The sequence below is a fragment of the Calliphora vicina genome, chromosome 3 (genome assembly GCF_958450345.1).
Source record: "Calliphora vicina chromosome 3, idCalVici1.1, whole genome shotgun sequence".
Taxonomy (NCBI): Eukaryota; Metazoa; Arthropoda; class Insecta; order Diptera; family Calliphoridae; genus Calliphora; species Calliphora vicina.
Window position 1 is genome coordinate 92,170,276 of NC_088782.1, and position 23,951 is coordinate 92,194,226.

General features: G+C 28.3%; 2 protein-coding genes across 2 annotated transcripts in view; one reads left to right on the plus strand and one right to left on the minus strand.

The window, feature by feature from the left end:
• P5CS (Delta[1]-pyrroline-5-carboxylate synthase) overlaps positions 1-23,744 on the minus strand; it is a 106,155-nt gene extending 82,411 nt beyond the window's left edge. Inside the window, exon 1 of the mRNA XM_065503402.1 lies at positions 23,392-23,744. Within this exon, the coding sequence (XP_065359474.1) occupies positions 23,392-23,496 (105 nt within the window). The 5' untranslated portion in view covers positions 23,497-23,744. The remainder of the gene's footprint in view (positions 1-23,391) is intronic.
• Positions 17,042-19,181, plus strand: LOC135954361 (succinate dehydrogenase [ubiquinone] flavoprotein subunit, mitochondrial-like). The gene has a single exon (XM_065504504.1). The coding sequence runs from the start codon at positions 17,048-17,050 to the stop codon at positions 19,043-19,045; it is 1,998 nt and encodes a 665-aa protein (XP_065360576.1). The 5' UTR covers positions 17,042-17,047; the 3' UTR covers positions 19,046-19,181.
• Positions 23,745-23,951: the final 207 nt, after the last annotated feature.

A 23,951-nucleotide genomic window follows, 5' to 3' on the forward strand; every position in this document is an offset into this window, starting at 1 on the left:
ATAAAAGAAAATATCAATAATAAAATTCATAAAGCAAAAAAATAAAAAAAAGTAACAAAACATAAACTACTTCATGTACATATGTACGAATTGAAACCTTAAACAGTTTTGAGAACAAAAGTACATTTCATTTTATGGAGAAATTTATTCCAGATATCAAATTATAACTGTTCGTAAAGAAATACAACAACGTAGTTATTTAGGGAGTTTATTTAATTTTAAGAATTACTGAAATAGTACAATTTATAAAAATTATCAAATCAATGCAAGAAGTCATTACTGATCGAAGCCGGTTTTATTACAACAAACAATTTAAAAACTAGGGACTTAGTTTATACCTCGAAATCGACCAGTAGGATTTCAACATATTTTTTTAGTGTTATATTCAGAAAGTTAAAAAAAATGTATATCAAAGTTTTTTTTTCGTTTTTTTAAAAATTGTATTAAATCAATTATTTATATAGCTGAAACCTTATTGTCATGCTGGCAACATTTTTTTTAATATTTCCCTCTCTTTCTTATTGTAAATTAATACTATTCTTCGAAAAACTTCTAATTTAAAAATAATTTGTATGAATATTAATTATTCGTTAGAACATGCAAAGTTAAATGAAGGCAAAAACAAAAAATTCAAAAGCAAATCTATGTAAAATGGCATCTATGCAAAATATTCAAAACCACACATCGATTTTTGATTGATAGAGAATCCGTGTAAATGTCTATTTATTAAGAAACACATTGAAAATTAAACACGTGTACATATACATGTAGTATGTGCATAGAAATATGTGAAAGAACCTAAATATAACAGCAGTTCTGGGTGGATATACCGAATTAGGGATTTTATTGTCAAATATTGCCACCACTGGTTACATAAGTTAGGCGCTAGTTATTTGAACCTACAGAGATTATAAAGAGGCTTTCTAATAGCTGGTCCATAGTAATCAACGCATGGAAATTTTGATACAGGTAATATATAGTCAGTTACCTGCTAACCACATAACTGTTTATTTGGACTAAAGCTATGCTCCCAGTACTCTATTAAATAATATAGACCGACTGTAGATTACTTGGCGTAAGTGAAATAACTAGTCTCTAAAGAATAATACAAAATTGACAAGGTGTAGTAAATCGATAATATTGCAATGTATGCATTATATTGAGTAAATTGAACATAATTATCCGGACCATAAATGTTACATTGAAATATCCATAAGAATTTGTACAAAACTCTGAAAAGTTTTACTAATTTTCGCAAAGCAAGCGCTACGATTTATTGTTATTCCCTGATACCTTATTCGGTTTTTTTATTGATCGATAAAGATAAGAATTCGCCATATAAATGCTCTGTGTGTAAATTGATTTATTTATAAAACACACATGAAAAGTTGTTTATACAAGTAAGGAACCATTTATGGTAAAATCCAAGAAAATTTTAATATTTTAATTTGCCCTGCTAGGCTATCTTCATAAAAAACGTTATTGCCCATTCCAGTTTTTTGCAAATTATTGTTATTGACGCTTGATGGCAAAATGTTTATAACAAGATTAAAATACATAATTAGAAATAAAGCATGAAACAGTTTAAAGGTTAATGTAATTTAAAGTGAACATTTCTTATCAAAATTTAATATTTATGCGATTTTGCAAAAAATTTTAGCTCCGTTTTTGATACCAAAGTTTAATTCACAATAAATAAATTAATAAATCAGTTTATGCATTTTCAATTTGGTAAACAATTCTTAATATTATTCAGCATTATGAACTAATTTGAGTGACAAAATCTATAATTACACTATGCACGAAATTGACACTTTTTTGTCTGTCAAGACGGTCACCCAGCGGCTTAAACTAATTCGGGTACGCTGAATTCAGTGGTGCTAACCATTTTTTTAAGTTAGCTCGAGATATACCATTATTTAAAAAATGGAGGAGGTTGCACAACATACATATATTAGCGTAATACTATGTTCACATTTGCAGAGTTAATCATCTCAAACGTGATTAAGCTCTAATCACTTCAAAATCGAGATGATTATCCATACATTTAAATGATTTGTTAATCACTTCAAATTGACATGATTAAATCTTAATCACTTCATTAATCACGTAGGATCAACTGAACATACCTCAAACTGATGATGATGTAGCATCGGCCACCTTTTAGTGTAGTACCGATAAATAAATTTTGACAGAAGTTTTCTCTTTTTTCCCTAAAAAACCTTAAATAATTCATCAATGTTCACAATTTCATTATAAAAAAGTTTAAAATAATTTGCTAATATCTTTAATAAAGTATTTATTTCCATATTTAATGCCTTAAAGAAATATAAATTTGTTTGTTGTTTTTTTATTTGTCAACTTAATCATTTTAGTGTCAACTTAATCATCTCAAATATAATGTGAACGGCTTTGATTAACTTAATCAAAATTTTGCTTAAACGCGTTTAAAAGCCCAAGTGTGAAAATAGCATAACTCAAAAACAGTTTAGTTTATTGAATAAACTGAAAAAAAAAAAAATATTTTTTAGAAAAATTTCGAAATTTTTAGCTTGAAAAATGCATATACGATCTTAATTTTTATTACACGTTTAGAAAACGAAGTTCCAAATAAAATAAGCTCTGAATAATTAAATTCTGTCCACAACTTTTCATTTTATTCACAAAAAATAATACAAATATCCCTAATATTTTATCAAAATACATAACTCGTAGTAATTAGCTACATCGTGCAGTGCACACAGGTATAGACAAAAAAGAGGGAAATAAATCTAAACCCTTAGTCCGATTTGAATGAAATTTGACATGTGCAAAGAAGAAGTGTTGACGAATTTAAGGTTTGAATTTTGACCGCATGAGTCTACCAGAGATGCGGCCAGGGGTCCTCAAAGTAGGACTCGGGTATGATAAATTTTTAAAACGATCCTCTTTCTTCGTTTGTGTTCCGATTTCAAAAAAAAACTTACACCCATAGAATCTCCTCATCGAGCACTACAAAAAAAACCTCATCGTGGCTATCAGCCATCTCTTATAGCTTCGCAGATATTTGCATTTTAAAATTAAATCAACATTTTTACCCATCATACTCCAGTTTTTTTATAACAGCGGGTCCAAATATTTACCGATTTGCTCATTTTTTCTTTTATTGGACTAACTACAAATGTATATGTCGAACAAAAAAAGAATTGCTTACAAATCGTGACTGATTCCAGATTTGAATTTAAAAATTAAGAGCGTATATGCATTGTCCAATTTTTAAAAACCAAAAATTTCGAAATTTTTCTAAAAAAAAAATTTATATTTCTAAAATGACTGCAAAGATTTAAAACATGTCAAGCCTTACTTAAAGGTAATTTTGTTGCGGAGTTTCGGTTTTATCAGTTTTTAAACCGTTTTTGAGTTACGCGAATATATTTTGTGCAACCTCCTCCATTTTCGAAATAATGGTATATCTCAAAAATACGAGCTAACCTAAAAAACGGTTAGCACCACTGAATTCAGCGTACCCGAATTAGCTTAACCCACTGGATGATTTCTATTTTTTAAAAACGTAAACGGTGTAAATACCAAATCCATAAACTTTTATGCGCTATCGCCATTAAAAAAATTCCAAATTTCACCAAAAAATAATCAATTTTACAAAGAATGATTAATTTTCCAAAAAAAAACCAAATCTGCAAAATATTGAAATTCGTTTATTTCGAAATTAATATTGAAAAAAAATCAGTGTAGGCCTTGACCGACCATATTTTTTTTACTTGTTTATAATACGACTTACTTGTTTTTGAAAAATTTCAAACAATTTTGTATAGAAAGAGGTTCTGTTATAGGCTTTCGAAACCGAAAAACTTTAAAGCCTGCTGAAGAACCAGAATTAGATTTTGCAGTTTTTTTAAAGGAAAAGCAATATCTGGATTGTTAGTGAACTAAAAGTCTAAAATATTCCAATCAAAATTAAACAAAAAAAAGGACATTGAATTCACAAAATTAATGCTCCAGGAGAAAAATCTTCAGCTGATAATATGGCTGTCAGTTGTGCCTTGTTTGTAAGTATGGCAACACTAAATGATTAATGATTAATATCGAAAGCTCTAGAATTCGAATATTCTAGTTTGAAGATCATTGTAGAAATAGAGCTTTCTAGATGGTAAGTGAGAACATCAAACAAGTCAGTACATTATAAAACACTGAGTAACTATTTAAACTGTAGTTGCTGTACATTTTAATAAATAAAGAGTTGTTACAAATTTAAACTATTTGTAATCAAAAGTAGCCGGTTTATTTAAAGGAAATAAAAAGGTTTATTTAAAGGAAATAAAATATTTACCACCTTATTCATAATCAAGTTTTAATTTTATAAAATATTTATAAAAAATAAAATATAAAATTAGTTTTATAAACCTTGAATAAATTCAATAATAATATGAAACAGGCCTTAAATAATGTCTAGTTTCAGTGGCACTCAAAGAAACTATAAATAAAATCTAATTAGATTCGAAATATACAATATATACACAGGAAATAATTAATAGTATAAATCGGTTTCATTGAGTGTTAAAAATTTCCGTGATTAGCCCATATGTTTTTATATTGTCTGCCATTGACAAGAGATAGTATTAATATAAACATGCCCTGCTTAATCATGGTTGACTGCACTAACAAATTTTGTTGTTTATTGTTGTTTTACTTTTTCTACAACATCATAACATTTGACTTGTTTTTCAAAAAGCACAACAGAACCTTTTGTGTCACTTCATCCGTGTATGGTCAGAAAAAGTTATGTTTGTTTTGACGCGAAAAAATACATATTCATACATAGCACTTATGTACATATTTATGTATGTATTTGCTGACGTATCTACATTAGGGTGGTTCCATTTGTATGTAGTCAAAACTAGTTGTCGGTGTCCCCTACTGAAATTAAAGATTAGTTTATTTATGATTCCAGTTCTACGAATTTTGGTTTAGTCATTGTTTATCTGATTTAGAGGTCAAATAAAAATAATATATTAAATGTTTTATATGAATTTAAGTAAATATCACACTTGATCAACATGAGGGTATTAACTAAAAATTTTAAATTTTATAAAAGGAGTCTCATTTCGAATTAAAATCACAAAGTAAAACAAATTTTATTAACGAAACAGTTGTCATAATGTCATAATGTCGTAAAATATTTTTTTAGTTAAAACAAATTCTTGTTGTGCAGCAAACAAAAAAAGTGTTATTTTATGATGAACCATAGTTCTAAAAGTCTTATTAGTTTATAACTTTTTTGTTTGAAACCGAACAAAAATTTGTTTAAACTAAAAAAATATTTTATGACATTATAACAATATGACCTAATAGGAGTCCGTTTGAATCCCCCAAGTAAAAACTCAAAATACAACCAAATTTAAATAAAACAATTTTATTATTTTTAACTTTTGAACAAAGGCTCAAATCAAAATAATAAATTTTTATGAAAATATACTATGCATTTCTATTCCAACTTTTGTACTAACTCAAAATAATATCTTTTTGTTGATATAAAAGTATGTAGTCACTACATTATTATGAAAATGGTCTCAAATGTGGTTTTCGATTTAAAGTCGATGTCTTCCGATCGGGATGAAATTTACACCAATGTTAGACCTACTGGATAGTAATTCAGACACAATTTTTATCGGTCAAGAACTCCCTGAGTTAGAGGGGGTCAAAATTTGACATTATGGCCAAACATGTTATTTTTCTCATCCATGTAACTTATTTTTCTTATTGTTCTTAGCAAAATGTTTAGATAGATATTTCTTCAATCTTTCGAAAAAAAAATAAATTTTTTTTTTACAAAATCAAAAACTTTTATGACTTTTCCGAAATGGTCCCTTTTTTCTTAAAATAAAGCTTGGATTTTTCCTTGAAGACCTATTTGGTCGCATAGTGGGATCAAAATTAATGTTTTGTAACTCAAGATATACAATTTTTGATTTTTTTTTTTTTTTTGGAAAATTCGAACTTTTTTCCAAAATGGTCCCTTTTTAAATTTTTTGTGTATGAATTACTATCCAATAGGTCTAACATTGATGTAAATTTCATCCCGATCGGAAGACATCGATTTTAAAAGTTGGTTCATTTGACATGAAATCCCCCATTTATATTTTAAATGTGTAAAATATTTCTTTCAAATTTAAAACAAGAAATTTTTAATTAATTAGAATTTCATGGTTACATACGCTTCAGAAAATTGTATATAACTACAAAACCTCATAACTACATATTTCCATTGTTATCAGTAAATTGCATTAGATTTTTTAGCATTGTCTGGGTATTTATATAAAAAATATAAATTCGAATGAACAGGGCTGCACACTATTTACTTTAATAGGGGCGATAATAATAAAAAACTAAATATTTATAATAACTTAGCTATAATCCAGGTTAGAAAACAATTTCAAAATTAAAAATTTTTCGCCAGATTTGGCCAGCAAAAATTGAGAACATAGTAATTTATACAAAATCTTAAGTATATCACTAACATAGTTCTGCAGATATAGGACAATAAAATGTTGCTTTGTATAGTAACAAAAGATACAAAAAATCATTTTATTTTATAAAAAATCTCATAAAATAATTTAAATCACAAACTTTTCTCATATCACAATGTATATATTTTTAGTATTAATTTATTTATTAAGAGCAAATCTGATCTTTGTAATCTCTAGTACCAAATATTGGCCTCAAATATATGCTGTATATATTTTTTTCTATTGTTGTTTTCTATCTATTGTTTTGTCATGCAGATTGTTTTTTTATTATGTTCATTAGGGTGGCAGTTGAAATATATATTATTCAGGACATAGTATTCTAAATCCGGCAAGTAATAATTTATATGGAGAAGAAAAACAAAATATCCAATTTTACATATTCATTTGCAAGGCCTGACTTTGAGGCATAAGTTAGTAATAACAAATTCGTGCCTAAAAGATTTTAAAGTCAAAATTTGTATATTATATGTCTATGAATTTAGCTTATAAATATATATTTTATATTAAATTCATAACTTGCATTGTTCATGTTTTTTATCATATTTTTATTAAAATGTATAAATTATATTTCATCAGTATCTCTTATAAAAACATTAAAATTTGAGGTTGTCTACTATTAAATTTAAAACGATTTGAACAATATATTTATTCGAAATATATAAAATTAAATTAATTTACATAAATTTATGTAAGTTTAATTTAGTTAATTTACTATAAAATGCTATAGTTATAAGAAGTTGAACAATGTTTATTTACTTACATACAGTAAAATGGTGTAAGTAATTTTATAAACTATAAAAAATATGAAACTTAGTTTAACCCTTAAATGCATGATTTTTACTTTTATTTTTCTATAAATTATCAAATATTTAGCTGATTTTTATTTATTATAAATATTTAGTTTAGCTATAGTTTGTTTTAGAATTTTTTTTAACTGAAACTTTTCGTATTCCATTTGATTTTTCTGAATTAGAATCTGAATTAGTATCAAGGTTATATTCGTATAAAAAAAATTGGAACTGGAATGTAGACAATTGGCAACAATATGCATTAAAGGCTTAACAAGTTTGGATATTTTTGTTATTTAAATTTACAGATAAATTAAAATTGTTGTGAAAATTTGCAAAGACTTTTTTGGTTTTGTTTTGGCATACTGGTAAAAAATGTCTTATTGTTGCCTTTCGTTGCCTTTCGCGTATATTTTTTGAGTAGTCCTTGCACATATGCTCTATACAGATGATCACGTGCATTTTGTCACAGAAGAGTTTTTACGTTTTTGTGGGTTTAAAATGAGGCTATTGGTCTTCCACGTTTTCTTAATTTTTCTTAATCTAGTATTAGTAGACAGATTTCTGAATTTAACCAATCTCTATAATTTTCAAGAAATAAATTACTTTATAAACTTAACTCAATAGGAAAAGGGAATTTTCGATCGGGAAATCCAGGGGTTTCCTCGAAAATTATTGTCGGGAATTCCCGAGAAAAATTTAAATTTAAAAACGGGATATTTTAAATGAATTAATAAAACTTTAATAGATTTAAAAATAAAATAATTGTTTGATGATGGGCTTGCTCCAAATTTAGAAATATTAGTAGAGGTTTTGAACCTTATTAAGACTACAGTAGAAGCATTAAACTGAAAAGAAACCATTTTGCAGGTAAATGGTTTAAATAAATTCTACGATTTCTGAAGAAATTGTCTGTGCAATAAAATGTAAAGTTAATAAACGACATAACAACATAATGAGCTAAATTATAATATACCAAAGACAATGTTAAAAATTTATGGATAGCATATGTATGAACGCCTATTTGACCACAACATTCCCTCATCTGTTCAAAGCGATTTTAAAAACGAATTAGAATATTCAATCAGTATTGAAAAAGAAAACCCAAAACATTTAAAATCAAATGCTGAACATCGTTTTAAGCGGGAATTAGCTTTATTTGAAGGAAGTAGCTATCGGATAAAAAAATTTAGATTGTCATTATAATAAAGCCAAAACCTGTGGATAATTGAAATGACTCAAATTTATAAAATAATTTTCTTTATTACTTATTTTTCTAGTTGCAAAAAAATTCCCGGGAATTCCCGGGTTTTATAAACCTTTTATAAAATTAAAAATTGATTATGAATAATGGGATGCATTTTTTAAACCCCTAAAGATCGAAATGACCACGATAAAATTTAAATTTACAAAATATAAAGTAATTAAATAATTTATAGATTTTCGGTAATTGTTCGAACTTTTTATTTTTTTATATAATTTAGAAGTAAATTTTTATTTAGGCTTAAGTTCATTTTATTATATTCTTTGAATTATTACAAATAAATTATAATAAAATGAACTTAAGCTTAATTAAAAATTTACTTTCAAATTATAATAATTCCACTTTCAAAATACTTTTAAATTTATAATTTTAAAATGCCTAAATTCAAACATACTTATATCAATGAATTAAAAATCTTTGAGTGTATTAGTACATCAAAATTACAAAGTTTTTTAAAATAAGTTTTGCTACCGATCTAAATATATAATTTCCCCGGAATTTAGAAAATTAGGCAAATAGTGTATATGTATTTTATTTAAGAAATATCAGCGTAAATGAACTCACGACAATGATGATTTATCTGGTTTTGTGAAAATAAAGCATTAGATGATTTAAAATACAATTATTTAAATGTTTTCAAAGCTGAATGGTTTAGAGGTAGTTAGTTATTCGATTTAGCTTAAATTTTCTTTTTAACATGTAAGTTTTCCGTCAAATTTCAAATAATCCTCTCGGGATGTTAGAAAATTCTAAATTGATTTTTCATTGCCACCTTAATGTGACAAATAATATTTTTTTTTTTTTGTTTATTTTCAACAGTCCAGAGCAATTATCAATGTTATTGTCTTGTAAGATAAGAACGAAATTAAAAGCAACTAAATGTAAATAAATGTTTTTGTAGAACATCTACTACATACTATAGAGTGTTCTATATTTTTATTTTATTTGTTTTGTACACATTGACTGAGTGCGAGTATTCATAACATTCATTTTTTGATAACGAAGTGTGAAGTTTTATACCACAGAGGAATACACATAGAACGGAAACTTTTACATATACCAGTGTTTTTTATAATATTGTTAAATTTGTTGTTGTAAATTTTTTATTTGGTTTGAACTACAACTTTTTAAATTCTATTTTTAGATTTGAGAAATATTTTTCATATTTTCTTTATAAAAAACCACCCACCAAAAATATGGGGGTATATTGAGTTTGTTATTCTGTTTATTATTGAAATATTAGTCATACATCCAAAAATATTTAAATTCTGGATCCTTTTAAAATTCAAAGACGATCTAGCTAATACCGTTTCGAAATGTTTGGTATTGAAAATAGGCAAAACAAGTTCAGTATAACCAGAAGTATGAAATTAAATGTGAGACAACATTCGAAAAAAAGTTAGCTTCTTTCAAAAATGTTATGATAATTTCTTTAAATATTGCAAATAATACCATGTAATTTTGCACATATTGTTCATATTATAAAATAAGAAGCTCCGTTGAAAGTGGTAAGAATTGGTACATGATTTTTCCTATAATAAATTTCTTCCCGGAATATGGCTCTATGGTATATAAATGCGTATTGAATAGCATTATCCATACATAATTTTGGAAAAATAATTTCCATTTAAAAAGAACTAACAAAACGATAAAGTCCACTTCCTAAAATAACTTAAATACGCATAAATCACATATAAATTACACACAAATAATCCTAATATATCATTGATTCCACCGTACATCATAAACAAATTTACCTTGGGTCTTCCAATTTTAAGAGTATGTGTCATTTGGACATTTCCATTTTTATTTCTTTAAATTTCGAAAAACTCGTTTCGCGATTTAAATTTTTCGAAATATTAAAAAAATGTAGGTATTATATTGGTATTATGAGTCTTTAACTATTGGATTTTACTGATTTAAGATGTATTGGAAAGATAATTATATCCAGTTTGTAATACATAATTAGAAAAAAAAATAAATTTAAAAAATTCATTCAGATGGAAATTCAAAACTTGTAAATTTTTTAAATTAATCTTAAAACAACTAAATAATTTTTTTATACGACTGAAGGTCATACTGTTTTTATACCCACCATTAAAAAAGATGTAACACATAATAATAAATATCTTTCTACCCACTATAGTGAGGATCAGTCCATAATATGAAAATTTGTACATAGCATGGGGAAAATGTTTTCAATATTCAATCAATCAAATGAAGAACATTAACTACTCAATTTTATGTATATCAAACAAAAAAGTTAAATTTTGTGAAACTGAGCGAATTCACTTAATTGTGAATAAATTCGAAAATAATCCTTTCTTCGATATCTCATTTTGTTGCTAATATACGCGGCTTTACGACAAAGTAATAAACCTGAACAAGTTTTTTTTTCTTGGACCAGCACTCAGGGGATGACCCCTACTCATGCAAAGCATTGTGCTGGAACTAGGAAAATAGGTTATGGGAGGGAGGACAGAGGGAGTAGTGTTTGTGGACATTTGATTTGAATTTTCCTATATTGAATATGACAGGAAAGACTTCAGGAGAAAGCTTATTCCACATACGGACAGTACGGCTAAAGAACGAATTTTCCCTGTAAAAAACTACGGGTTTCGAAAACAAGTTCCCTAATTTCAGCAGAGCACATACCATTGTAGTATCGGTAGAACAGTGAAATACAACCCACATTGCGACGATGTTCCAGTGAGTCAATTGAGCTGGATACCCTACTGTCACCGATAAGCATCTTCGCCCTCTCCTGTACGCGGTCGAGTAACTCCAAAATAGACTTCGAAGCACCTACATGAGAGTTGTATTCCATTTTAGGTCGGATATAAGTGGTGTAAATAGTAAGGAGATCAGATGGAGTGAAGTATTTCTTACACCGTTTTAGAAAACCAAGGCACTTGAATGCTTCTTTCGACACTCGAAAAATGTGTTTTGTCCAGCGGACATCGCACTGAATACTCATGCCTAGAACATCAAGAGTTTCTGATTCCTTAATATTTACACCACCCATAAAAAAAGTTTTGCCGTTTTCGATTTTTCATGAGTTTTTTAAAACACAAAAATTTGCTATTTTCACGTAAAAAATATATTTTTTGCTTCAATTTGTTATTATAACTCCGAAACTACTGAGCCGATTGAAACCCGGATTAAAGGTTATGTAAATTTGAACTTTTTTATGTTTACTTCAATAATATCGGACTAACCGTTTTTGAGTTATCATAAATTATGTGGAGAAACATTTAAAAAAATTCACAATTTTAGAAAAAACAAATTTAAAAAATCTATCCATAGAATTTAAAAATTTTACCATTTTTGTACTACTGGAACCACAATACATCAAAATTGTGAAGTGCTTTAAAAAGCCTCTAAAATTTTTTCGATTTTATTGCCCTGTGTAATTTAGGAAATGTTTTGGTTTTCCTTATTTTTTCATAGCAAATAATCTTTGAATAAAGACGGTAGCGTTCCATATAAAAATCCAAAATATATTATAGTGTTCATGTCACGATGACACTTTTTGTCATAGAACCTGCATCAATAATGAAATTATTTAAAAGTAATACCTATTGGAATTATTTTGAAAATGCCTTATCGATGTTGTTTTTTAAAGCAGAATCTCAAACACATTACAACACATGTTTATAAAAAATACTCAAAAATATTATAGAAAAGTATATTTCCTTTGCATTTTAAAGTAGCGTTAGTGATTTGAATTTAAAACTAAAATATTTGCAACTAAACATAACTAAATTCAAATTTCAAAGATAAAGTTTTTAACACTTTTGAATAAAACGAAATAAATATCTAGCAGACGAAAAGACAAAGCAAAACTTCAATATACATATCTTTTTACCAACTAATACAAACTAAAACTTCCTTAAGGTTATAAGGTTCCTTAAGGTTATAAAAAGATAAAGCATTTCATGCAAGTACATTTATATACATTTTTTTTTATACTATTAAAAAAAAGAACAAAGAAATACCGTACTGATGAAAGTTTACAATCAATGAAATTGCAATATAAAATGAAAAGAAACCTTCTAAAAAAATCAGCAAAAAATTTTAGGAAATTGATTTGCTTATCACTTGAATAAAAGAAACAAATAATAAAATATAAAAATGTTATGGTAACATCTAAAAAACTTTGCAAACCTCACAAGAAAGTATGGTATGCAAGTAAAAAGTGTTTATTTACTTCAACATCACTGAGTTCATAGAAAAAAGACCTACAAGTTTATTATTGTCAAATCTATCAAAAACAAAATAAGTACATTAAATTAAATATGTATGTAAGTACCTATATACTATTATTTCAAAAGTCGGTCATAAATAATATTTAATTGGATTATTCAGTAGTACTTTTGGGTTTAAAATGTATGTATATTCATTAGAGAGCCTCTTTTTTGAACTAGTGGCAGGATTATTGCAGAATATTTTCGAACTAAATCTTTTGTTTATTATTGAGATATTAATACTTAAGGAATTGATTCAGAAACACGACGGAAAACAATTTTTAAATTTTTGGTAAAAAAACATTCAAAAATTATTTTAAAACTGAGTGATTTTCATACAAAAATAGTTAGAACGGTTTTCCGGTCATATTTTTGAATCAGGCCCTTAAACTCAAGCTGTGTTGTTTTTTTTTTATTTGAAAAAAAGGAGAAAACCATTACCGTTTTTGTAAGCATTAATAATATACATATTTATTAATGCTTACAAAAACGAATTGGGATTTATTTTAAGATCCCATTGCTATCCATTAAACAAATTTTGGATTTTAGATCCCCAAAGGAATCCTTTATCAATTCTGTCGCTAATAAATACAGTGCTATTTCATTTCAAGATTTGTTTTATTATCGTTATGTAAAATAATTTACCCAAAAAAGCATTTTGACTAGAATTCAAGTTTAAATCAAGTGTAATTCAAGTCTTGAAATATAGTCAAGTAATTGAATTACAGTTGTATTTCAATAGCATTCTCCAGTAAATAGGAAACATAAATTCAAGCCATATGTGTTTTGTATTCAAGTCAAAGCTTTTGCATTCAAGTCAAATTCCAACAAAATGTTAAAATGCTTGAGTTTTTGGGGCTTTGGTGCTTATTGAGTAAATATTAGGGACATAGTTAATTTCTGGTTTGAAGGTTAAGCTCGATTCGCTGGGGCTTATTTTAATTAGAACATTTAGAGTTTTAGATCATAATGAATTAAGCCCCTCTTTTTCGGCTTTAATTCATTTTCGGTTTGGGGACCAGTTCATAGCTCCAAATGTTTGTCATGATCAGCGAAACAATCATGCAAATGCATTTTCCTGTACGTCCTGTGGAGCCTTGAGTACTGTATTTATCCCTTTCAGACAATTTTTTGATATTTGACATCGATTTGTTAGTGAATATTTTTCCCTCAAGATCATATTTGGCATTTATTAGTTTTAACAGCATATTATTTACATATTTGGAATTTTGCAGCATATTTGCAATTTTCATAATATATTTTGTAATTTTGAGTAAATTTGTTTGCATTTTTCTAATTTTATATTTATTATTTTAAATATTTCTTCATCCATTTTTTCAGTAAGAAATATTTTTAAATGCCTCAACTATAAACACACTATTTGTATTGCTTATATTTAAATTGAATAAAATAAATTTCCAATACAACACAATATATAGATGTAACTAGGTCAAAAATACTTTAAAAAAATAGAAATTTGCTTTCAGGAAAAATTGCAATAACTAGTGTTTCATAGATATAAACGCATTTAAGTAGAAAAAAAATAAAACGAAATAAATTTATATCGGATACAAACATCCTTATTCTTAAGAAACTGAAATTAGCTTTGGATTTCTTCATTTGTTAGTCTCTAATTATGGCAAACTAAATATTATTATTGCCAATTTTCTAGAAAAACTTAGCGGAATAACATGGAATTAATATCCAAAAAAATCTTTTCAGTAGTTAGTTAATACTAAATACATATTGTTTAATCTTTAACTTTAATACGTATTAATCGAAACCACTCTCAAATATATAGATTTTTATGGATTGGTGCAGTTTATTGCTGAAATACCAGTTTTATGTTGTTTTAGTTTTTCAAAAAATATAGTAACTTGCAACAAGTACCTTTCAAAACTTAATTAAAGTGGTTAAATCAGTTTTAGTATCTACATTTTGATATAATCCTTTCCACAATTTAAAACTCAAACGACAGGAGTCAAAAATAAAATAGTATTTATAAAATATGAAAATCCTTAATTGCGTAAATTAACAACAATTAATAGATTACATTAATTTATAAAATAAACGTATTTATTTTCTTCTAATAAAATTGTAGATAGGTCTTTTGTAAATTGTTTTCATATTTATTCAAACCATTCTCTAGTACTTAAGTAAACATTTCGGTCATTTGCAACAGATGGTCATAAATCAAAATATAACTAAATACCCTTTATTTTGGATTTGGGAGATATTTGACATGATTGATATTGGAAAACGATTTGAAGTGTTTATATATGCATAAATATCTAGGTCAGATTATATTTTTTCCAACACTTGACTTGAGTAAACGCAGAACTTCGAATTAATTAAATTTAAGCTTAATTCTCCAAAATCATAAAATTTAAAATACAAAAATACTTTACCCTATAAGCTTTTAAATTATGCTTGAGCACCCATGAAAATAAGGAAAAAACTTTTTTGGGACACACTAATATACATAACAAAACATTTCAGCAATTCATTTATGATTACATTTTTTTTTTAATTCAATCTAATAAAAATTGAATTAAAATATTTTTTCTTCGTTAAGTTTAGTTTTTGTTTAGCTTTTAATCATTTACAAAATTAATTGACAAATATCATGATATAATAAGCAAGGTGAGATCATTTCAACAACAAACACAATATTTCTTGCTGACAAGTGCATAGGTTTTGTCCAAATTGAATTTGTCAAATAAAAAATAAACAAATTTTATTTTAATATCTTTTAGATTTTACTAATGGGATGTTTATTTTTTAAGTTCAATTTTATTGATACTCACCTGATTATTTTTTATCTTTTATTTCTTATTTTTTTTTTAGCAAAATTTTGCTTCAAAATGTTGCTTTTCAGAATTAAAGAGATTTAAATTTTTGTTAGAATTTTTAAATTTTATATTTTTTTGTGTCAACAAACAATATAAATAATCTTTGACAAAACCTTTACCAATGTAAACAAAAAGCATTTGTTATTTTTGCATATTAACTAAAAAACGGCAGTTAAATTTAAATTATATTTGAAAAAGAACAACGGTTTAATAGTGCTTTATCCAAATTTCATTATATGAAATCTTTTTATTCACATTTTCATTCATAAAATAAAATTTATTATTTTTTCAAAATAAATTCAGTTTGACAAAACACAAGTACTTTTATAATAGATAAATAAAAATCAGTTGTGTTGTTGATTTCACCTTACTTAGTGCATCCTGGACAAATATTGTCTAAAGACTTTTTATAATAGATAATAAAGTTATAATTATTGAAATAACTTAAAACTTTCACTGTCATTTTACTCTAAACGATGTTTTTTGAGTTATGAGTGTCTTGTCGCAATTGAGCGATTTGTGTAAGAATTGTATTCGCATTTTTATTTGCCTGTTCTTGCGCACACCATTTGTATGATACAAATGCATTCAACTTCAGTAAAATACTTTTTTAACACGACATTTCTTAAATTTTGCACTCAAAGAAATAACGAAAGAAGAAACCATTTAACATTCAAGAGGCGTGAAGAGTTTAAAAGTATTTTCAGTTTTCTATCATGCGACCAATTTATCGTAATGGGATTTAAAAGAAAAATAAAAACAGGTTAGTATTTTTTAACCGAAATATTCAGACAGTTTAAATTAAAATTACAAATAAATCACGCTCATAATATTCATATACTTGGTCAGACAAAAGTATTAAGTTGTAAAAACTACAAAATGTCAGTACTATTGACAAGGAGTTGATTTTGTAAGGGAGCTATGAACAATGATGAACCGAGAAACCGAGTGTGAAATATATTTATCTCTCTTTTTAAACCACAACCCTTTGATTCATGTTTTGTGATATATTTTTTGTATTATCAAGGCGTATTAACAAGGTGAGTGCATAAAATCAGCTGTTTCTTAATTCGCTGTGGTTTTATGTACACTATATGTCAAACATTATTTATGTTTACATTTGTTATTGTAAATAACATAGTAATATTTTAATTCGCCTTGATTTTGACATTTAACGTACATTTTAACAAAAACAAATTGCCTGTTGTTTTTGCATTGTTGTATTTGTTGCCGGGACGCACTCACCTTGTTAATACGCCTTGTGTATTATGATATATTTTGTGCTTCAAAAAACGTCACCAATTTGTCATATTCAATTTATATTCCAGATTTTGTTTTAGCTTTTAAAAACAATTCATGTTTATAATAAAAAATGTTGTTCGCCAAAAAAGCAACAGCCACTCAAATGTGCTTACGTGGAAAGCCTTTTCTTCCTGCAATAAAGACGAAGTCAGATATTCTACTACGAAAACGACTTCTAACATCAAAATCTAGCGGAACTGGCAAAGAAGGCGCTAAAAAGAAAGATTTATGGAAAGACTATCCAATGATCGACTATAGCTTTGATGCGATTGTCGTTGGTGCCGGCGGGGCTGGTTTACGAGCGGCTTTGGGCTTGGCAAAAAACGGTTTTAAGACAGCTGTGGTAACTAAAATCTTTCCCACACGTTCGCATACTGTGGCAGCCCAAGGAGGTATTAATGCTGCTTTAGGCAATATGGAAGATGATGACTGGCGTTATCATTTTTACGATACGGTTAAAGGATCAGATTGGCTGGGCGATCAAGATGCTATTCATTTCATGTGCAGAGCTGCTCCTCAAGCTGTTATGGAGTTGGAAAATTGGGGAATGCCTTTCTCACGCACAACTGATGGCAAAATTTATCAACGTGCTTTTGGCGGTCAAACCCTTGAATATGGTAAAGGCGGTATGGCACACAGAGCATGTGCTGTTAGTGATCGTACTGGCCATGCCCTAATTCATACACTATATGGCCAGTCGCTTTCTTTTGATTGTCAATATTTTGTAGAATGTTTCGCATTGGATTTGCTATTCGAAAATTGCAAGTGTTGTGGCATTATTGCTTGGAATCTTGAAAATGGCTTGATATATCGGTTTCGTGCTCCGAACACCGTTATTGCTACAGGCGGCAGTGGCCGCACATACTTTTCAACAACAGATGGTCACACCTGTACTGGAGATGGTACGGCAATGATAGCACGAAAAGGCTTGCCACTACAGGACATGGAGTTTGTACAGTTTCATCCCACTGGTATATACGGAGCCGGTTGTCTTATAACAGAAGGCGTTCGAGGAGAAGGCGGATTTTTTCTGAATTCTAAAGGAGAGCGTTTCATGGAACGATATGCGCCAAAGGCGAAAGATCTGGCTTCGCGCGATGTAGTAGCACGCGCCATGACTCTCGAGGTATTGAACGGAAATGGTTGTGGAACTGAAAAAGATCATGTTCACTTGCAACTACACCATTTGCCTCAAGATGTTATTCTTAAAAGACTTCCTGGCATAGTAGTAACTGCGAAAATATTTGCTAATGTCGATGTTCTTAAAGAACCAGTTCCGGTATTACCTACAGTACATTACAATATGGGTGGTATTCCAACCAATTTTAAAGGTCAAGTAATCAGTATTGATGACAACGGTAATGACATTATTATACCTGGCCTGTATGCATGCGGGGAATGCTCTTGTGCATCTGTGCATGGAGCCAATCGGCTTGGAGCTAATTCACTTTTGGATTTGCTGGTCTTTGGCAAAGCTTGTGCAGATACTATTGCTGAGAATAATACACCCGGTGAACCACTGCCTCCACTAAAACAAACAACAGGCGAAGATTCAATAGCCAAGTTGGATAATTTGCGACACAGTAAAGGTAGTATACCACCAGCCATAATACGCTCCAAAATGCAAAAGATCATGACCAAGCATGCAGCTGTTTTTCGCGAAGCTAAACTATTGGTAGAAGGTTGTAATCTAATTCAAGAAACCTACAAGGAATTCCGTGATGTTAAAGTTGTGGATAGAAGTATGATTTGGAATACGGATCTAATGGAAACACTTGAGCTACAAAACCTTCTAACTAATGCCATAGCAACTGTCACTTCAATGGAACATCGCAAAGAATCCAGAGGTGCTCATTCCCGCGAAGATTTTAAAGTTCGCATTGATGAATACGATTATAGCAAAGATATTGTGGGTCAAGAGAAAAAACATTTGGATCAACACTGGCGCAAACATTTACTTATTTGGTGTGATGGTGCCGGAAAGACCACCATCAAATATAGACCAGTTATTGATAATGTGCTCGATGATTCGGTCGATCCTTTACCTCCAGCACCAAGAACCTATTAATAATATCGTTTGTGATTTCCATAGCAGTTAATTATATTTATTTGTTTAATATGATATTTGTTTGTTACTATTTATTGTTTTTTTAACTGTATAACTTAAATTTTGGGAACAATTTCAAGAAAATTAAATACACATTCTATCCATTAACAATGCACTCGAAAAAAATATTTAATATTAGGATACTTTTCACTTATTGTGCTAAAAATAAGTTTCGCTAAATGAAATGTGATTCCGCTTTTCCATAGCATGATTTTTAGAATCTCGCTTTTTGGCACTTGGTCACGTTATGCATAACCAATTACTAGTAAAATTGCTAGTGAATGCTTGTCGTTCTATGGCATGACCAAAAAAGAAAAACAGTTTTTCTTGTTTTTTTCTTTTTTAATTTGTTTGCGTCAAATTCGTAATTGCACCTTTTGTTTATGCTCAGGAATTCACCGCGGAAGAAGAATACTTTGACTTTTCTATTAATGTTCATAGCTCACAGTAGGAGATAAATGTTTAAAAATACACCAAAATTATTACTGGAGCAAAAGTGAACAACTTACTCTTTGACGTCATGACCCCATTCATTGCATAGAAGTAGTTTGGTAATGATTGGCATACAATCTAGTAGTAAGTACATATGAAATTATTTAAAAACTTCAGAATTAATTCATAATAAATTTCATTCAAACCTTGACTTATTAATTCAAATTGAATCGAATTTGAGATAAATAGAACGAGGGTGTGTATAAGTTTGCGATTTTTTCCCGGCTCTTAACTGAAAGATCAACACTTCTCCTGTCAACAGGCATTAGTCAGTTGACTCCTGTCAAAATTTTTACAAGCTGCGTCATTTAGTTAGTGTTTGACACCCATTGATAGCAGACTTGAGGTGAAATTGGAAAAAAAGTGAATTTCGATTGATCACTAAGGATTATTTTTTGCCGAAAAAAACATCACTCAAATAAAGGCTAAGCTTGCTAAATACTATGGGAACTCTGCACCATCAATTTTAGTCGACCGTTCTGGACGCCCAGTTGAGGTCTCTACATACGAAATAATTGAAACAAATCACAATATAGTGTTGGCCATAGGCATCTCACATGGCTCTGTGGTTTCAATTTTGAATGTTCACTTCGGTATGAGAAAGCTTTCCGCAAGAGGGCTGCGCGTGTGCTCACAATCGGGTGAACAAAAGGGTACACACATGTGCAGGTTCCATGACAAAAAGCTATGAATAAGGCTACGAAATTCTCCCTCATCCGCCCTATTCTCCGGATTTACGAGTTACTATTTCTTATTTCCAAACCTGAAGAAATGTCTCAAAAAATTCCTATTATGATGATCTCGATAAATTTTATTTTTTGGAAGGGATAAACAAATTGAATAAACTTTGGACGAAGTGCATAGAGCTCAAAGAAGACTATGTTGAGAAAAAAAATAATTTGTTAACCAAAAAATCTGTGTTTGACCCATCCTCGTATAACTTAGTCAATAATTATATAGCAGTTATTATTATAGTGAATACCGTTACGAAATTGCATTATCAATTTTAATTTAACGGTATGTTATTCTGCTTGCAACATTCATTGTGTTTATCAAGATTTATATCGGTAGAAACGTCTTCTTATATCGGTAGGAACATCTTATAAATACGACGTTATTAAAATAGTTTTTAAGTATGACATTAACTGTGAAGATGCTTTATAAGCTCTGGGTTCACTGTAGAAATAGATAATGCAGGAATTTGCTAGATGATGGCGCGTTGTATATAAATAGTAACAGTGAGTTTATCAAAAGCACTGTTTGACTTAACATCAAACTTTATTACCAGTGCGTTTTTAAAGCGAAGAATATAATAATTTTAATTAATACAAATTTTTAAACTATTTGGCGCTTTTATTTGCAATTTAAAATGTAACAATACAAACAAAATGTAAATTAAATGCATCTGAATATCAGTACTGTTTGCTATAATTTTTCTGTAAATTTCTTTATAAACAAAAAAAAAATAACTTTTAGCAGTTCCCCATGATAAATTTAAAAACATTATTATCTGTTACAAATGCATGTTAAAAGCAACATCCAAATCGATCCAAGCCAGGCCGATATAATATATAAATGGCCTTGCCAATGAGAAATTTGGATCGGCAAAGAGCTAATTCGGAAAAAATATTTTATAACTCGACTTTTTGAAGAAAACAAGAACATATTTAATATATAAGATACAAATTCATAAATTTAACATAACTACACTTCAACTATGTGTATCCATGAGAAGTTTTATTAAACTCGGAATAGTAATTTTTAAATTGTTTTTTTTATTTGTCATAGTAAATTCGACATGAATGTACTGATATACATACATAGATGAACTGTAGGATTTTTAAATATTATTTTTTTTTTATATAAGACATCACAAACAAATAGACCTTGGGTCTTCTAATTTTGATTATATTCGTTAAACACATGTCCTTTAAAGTAATTTCCATTTTAAATTTTTTTAATTTCGAAAAACGCGCGAGTTATTTTGGATCTTTAAATATTAATATCTTATGAAGCAGATGTCGGATTTTATTGATTTAAGATGCAGAAAGATAATAATGTCCTCTGTAGAAAGCATATTGAAAAAATATTTGTTTTAATTGTTAAAGTGACAAACATCAAGTCCAAAAGTGCACCTGACAATTTCATTTGCAAATAGTAGAGTGTTTTGTCAATTTTAAACAAGATTAAATGCATATCTGAAAAAAATTAAATTTAAGGAGGAGAAAATTACCAAAAGTGCATCTAAATATTAAGAACAAATATTTTTTTTTTTATTCGACCCCTTACTAACTCAACATTGCAAAGTCAACATAGAACAAATTTGATGTTTCTTCATTTTTTAAATTCTACGTTCTTTAACAAAAATACTGTCAAAATTTGGTTTCGATCGGCCAACAGCATACACATGAAAATTAAAAAACCTCCTTCCAAAATGTAGTAGGTACACTTAACATACTATATATAGTATGGAACTTTTTGAATTGTTTTGAATACTAAGTCTACATAGCATTTTATGGGAGGTATTTATTGTTCTATATCTGCTTAGCATGGACGGTGTTCTATTTTTCGTTACAGTAACTATAATTATAGTTACTGTAATAGGAGGGTTGGTATTCTGAAAATATCAAAATACTGTATATAAATGTATTAAGTAAGAGTACCGAATCTTGTTCTGATATAGAGCTTATATGGGGGTACGATCAATTATGGACCGATCCTCACAAAAGTTGGTAGAAAAATATAGGTTCATATAAAATTTGTTTATGTTCAATTTCATAGCGATATTAATTATTATTAACATTAAGACAAGTATGAAGAAATTTTATAAGGGGGGGGGGCTTGTACGGGAACTAGGGACAATGCTGCTCGATTTTTGCCATACTTTACAGTATAATTTCAGAGTACCTTCTTTTGAGCCCTCCTATCGTGTCAGTATCGCCAGTATTACGATTATAAGTTGTATTATCTTGTTACTGTTTCAAAAGGAGCTTTATAAGGAATTAATTTTTAATTTTTTATCGAAATTAAATTTCGTGACAGGGGAATTTGAGTCATTTAAGTTTTTGTTTTATAAAGAATAAATAAATCCGACTACAGCTTCAAAAAATAAGAATATTTAAAGTTACAGTCCGTTTAAATGATCTTAATTTAAAAAATAAAATTAATGTAATTTTTTTATGGCAATTTTTTTAAATTTTAAAGAATATTTTCCGAATATGGTCAAAATCGGAAGATTCAAGATTAAAAAATTTTATTTTTCTATACTCTTTGGTGGAGTTCATCATCAATTAAATATTATCGAATTAATTTCAACAACTTATTGTATTCAAGCTGACGATTGTAATTTCAATACAAAAAAGTGTATTTAAATAAACAAAATCATTGATTAAACCATATTCCATATGTAATTCTTTCAGCTATTACAGAAATAAATCCAAATACACAGCAAAAACTTGGCAGTGTCTTGTAATTGCACAATAACTTTCTTCATACCATCTGGATTACTGTGAAGTTGTTTAGTAATAGCGAACATAATCGGATATATAAGTACTTGTTAAATAAATTCAGAATTAAATCATAATATAATATTCAAATCCTAAATACAAACATTTTAATATTTTTTATTTTAATATTTCTACGAGTTATTAAGAACACAATTAAGCATGAATGTTAGTAATTTTGAATGATATGGTGTAGGGTGTTATAGGTTACAGTTGACTAAACCGCTTTAGTGCAGTAAGTGTTTTCATGTTTTTTTTTTTTTCATTTTCTTTGTTCATTTTCTATTCTTATCGCTATATAACATTTCTTACAGGTTGTCGTGGTGATTGAATACTGGCTGCTCTCCAAATATTTGTTGTATAAGATGTTTTTATAGCATTCGATATTTGAAAACTTTTCCTCAATATTACATTCATTTTGTCAAAAATTACTTTAAATCTTTGGTATTGTTATGACAAGGCAACAAAGTTGTTTAACGTTTAAGAAATTGAACGAAAAAATCAATTTAAAATGAATTAAAAAAAAAATACTAAGCCAACGCACAAAAATGATTACAATAGCACTGCACTGGACTTTTTTTTTTGTTAAGGATTTTCTTTTCTATGCTGGTGTTTCAACGATTCATTCCGCACATCACTTTTAAACTGAATCAAATAAAACTGAACAGTTTAACAAATCGTTTAAAACTAAAGCGCCTCTGTCCAGCACTAAGGCCATTGCTGTGTAGGGAGCTAGCTCATCATTTTACTGATAATGAAAAATTCAAAGTGCGAGTACATACATGCATATCGTCGTCATATTATAAATATGTAAATGTTTATATGAGTTTAAGTGTGTTTTCTTGAGATTTTTGTTGTTGTTCGTAATTAAA